The sequence below is a fragment of the Colletotrichum gloeosporioides genome (genome assembly GCF_011800055.1).
Source record: "Colletotrichum gloeosporioides strain Lc1 chromosome Unknown consensus_54, whole genome shotgun sequence".
Lineage (NCBI taxonomy): Eukaryota > Fungi > Ascomycota > Sordariomycetes > Glomerellales > Glomerellaceae > Colletotrichum > Colletotrichum gloeosporioides.
Genome location: NW_025544699.1, coordinates 1,106,999 through 1,109,179, shown reverse-complemented (window position 1 = coordinate 1,109,179; position 2,181 = coordinate 1,106,999). Strand labels below are relative to the sequence as shown.

At 54.1% G+C, this 2,181-nt stretch overlaps 1 protein-coding gene across 1 annotated transcript; it reads right to left on the bottom strand.

The window, feature by feature from the left end:
- Positions 1-1,371: 1,371 nt before the first annotated feature.
- Positions 1,372-2,181, bottom strand: GCG54_00004813 (60S ribosomal protein L33-A; the record flags this gene model as incomplete). Its single annotated transcript, XM_045404856.1, has 5 exons — positions 1,372-1,469; positions 1,536-1,636; positions 1,690-1,785; positions 1,958-1,967; positions 2,157-2,181. 5 exons carry the CDS (start codon positions 2,179-2,181, stop codon positions 1,372-1,374), a joined length of 330 nt encoding a protein of 109 aa, XP_045262799.1.

The window sequence follows — 2,181 nt, the reverse complement described above, 5'->3', positions numbered from 1 at the left end:
ACATGGATATGGGCATAGCGGCAACACCATCGTGTCGACAAGAAATTCGCCGCCTATGATAAGAATAGTCACCTCTAACTTTCAAAAGTGCTGGAATGGAACCGCCTGATGAACTCATTGTCGAAGCTAGAACCTGCCGCGCCGGCTTCGTCGTAAAAGCCCTTCCGACCAACAAAGGTTCCTCGCCTCCGTCCTGATGCCGGTGGTGTTGGTCTGCCTTCGTTTGTAAAATAGATACTTGGCTCATCTGCCATCTGCAGCGATCCGAGATCTCAGCGACAGAACAGGGCATGAGCAGATTCTAAACCCGGTCGATAGAACCGACCCGGATGATCTTCAACGGAGCGAGGCGGAGCAAGACGGGATCCGGTTCCGGAAAGGGGGCCGGTTCCCGGGCTCCGCTTCACAAGTACAACCCTGACGTCACCAGCCCTCCTCGCGCGCTCCTCATGCGCGTCTATCATATGCTTGAGTGGAAGACACTGTGAAGGACTGAAGGTTGAAAGAGCCCATGGACCGAGGAGGAAGATAGGGGGTCTCGTGGGATGGCTGATATACATGGGGCTTCGCGAGCGTGGACTTGTCAGTTTCACTTGTGCGAAGGAAGCCATTATGTTGGTTGCACCCTTGAGGGAAGGGCATACTTCCCCGGATTTACCACACACTATATAAACCCACATGGCAAGGCCCTAAGTTCACTTTAGCACATAAAAATTGCAGTCGCAGACTCTCGATTTCCCTAGAGCACATCTCACGCGGATCCTCACATCACAGTGACATACGAGAACGGGCGGCATTTCCGCAGCACGGGATTGGAAAGGAAGGGAGAGAGAGGCAACGCTGGATATTCGCACGCAGCATGGGGCTATCGTTTTGTGGAGAGCTGCGTGCTCCTCACTCCGGGGAACGTCGAATGGAGATTGTTCAAAAACCATTGAATACCGTCGCTGAGCCATGTCTTTTTAAACACCCTGACATTAATGCCGCCCGATCTACCGTTCATCGTATCGCGTATGTGTAGCCGGCCAAGCAAAAATCAAGTATGTTTGATTTTTTTGTGTTCTTTTCCCGTCCTCGAGCCCCCTGACATGAAGCTACTCGTCATCGTTTCCCGCGAAAGAATAAAACACGACTCTCCTTGACCGGCTTTTCAAGTCACGCAGAATCATTCCCATGTGTCTCGAAAAAAGGGGGGTGGGCGAGGGGGGTTTTGACCCGCGGGTTGTGCGTTTCGCCTCATTTTGGTGGTTTGACGAGTTTGATTTGATGCCTTTTTTAGCAAGCAAGGTGCTATGCTCTTGTCCTTGCCTGGACCGATGCAACCAATTCAGAATCCATCCTCACTACCAACTCCATCCGATGGGGGGCCGTTTAAATCGACGAGGGGTAAAGCATGACGCGGACAGAGGCGCCGAAAGAGCGGGTGGGGAGGGGGTTGGTGAACTTGGCGCGGACGACGCCGGAGTTGCCTATTTGCTTGTGTTAGACCGGAGGCTCGATCGTGATGGGGGATTCGAGGGCAGATCTGTATTTACCGTGAGGGCGGGTGACCTTGCCCCAGATGACGCGGATCTTGGTGCCACGGATCTCCTTGGAGGCCTTGTAGACGTAGGCGACCTTCTTGCCGAGGTAGAAGCTGTGTTCTCGTTAGCGACTGAATGCGAGGCGGCATACTGCAGGCGAACGTACTTGGCGGCGTTGGTGTCGTCAACACCCTCAATCTTGATCAGACTCGTCTTGGGGTGGGTGACGTGTCTGCTACGCTGGTAGCTGAGGTGACGTCCCCTAAGAAGGCATCGTTAGTCGACTGTTCACACGAGATTGCAAGTCTTCGCAGCATGGTTTCGGTTCGCGTGGAAGTGGTGTCTCTCGAGATGCTTGGCGGCTCGTCGCATTGTCCATGGTTGCGAAGTCGGTATCGTCGGCGATGTGGGATTTCGATTGGGATTCAACTTACTTGACGTATACTGCAAAGATTATGGTCAGCACTGGTTCAAATAGAAACAACACGCGCAGAGGCGGTGCGACTCCGGTCGAGCGCTGCGATCCTACCAGGCCGACATCGTCGCGATGTCACCCAGGCAGATCGCGAGTTCGCTCGATCTCGAAATCGCGGAAGCAGCGTGCGGGACGAGGGGCGAGGGCATTCAACTCACATCTGTGACCGGCTTCCGAAGGCAT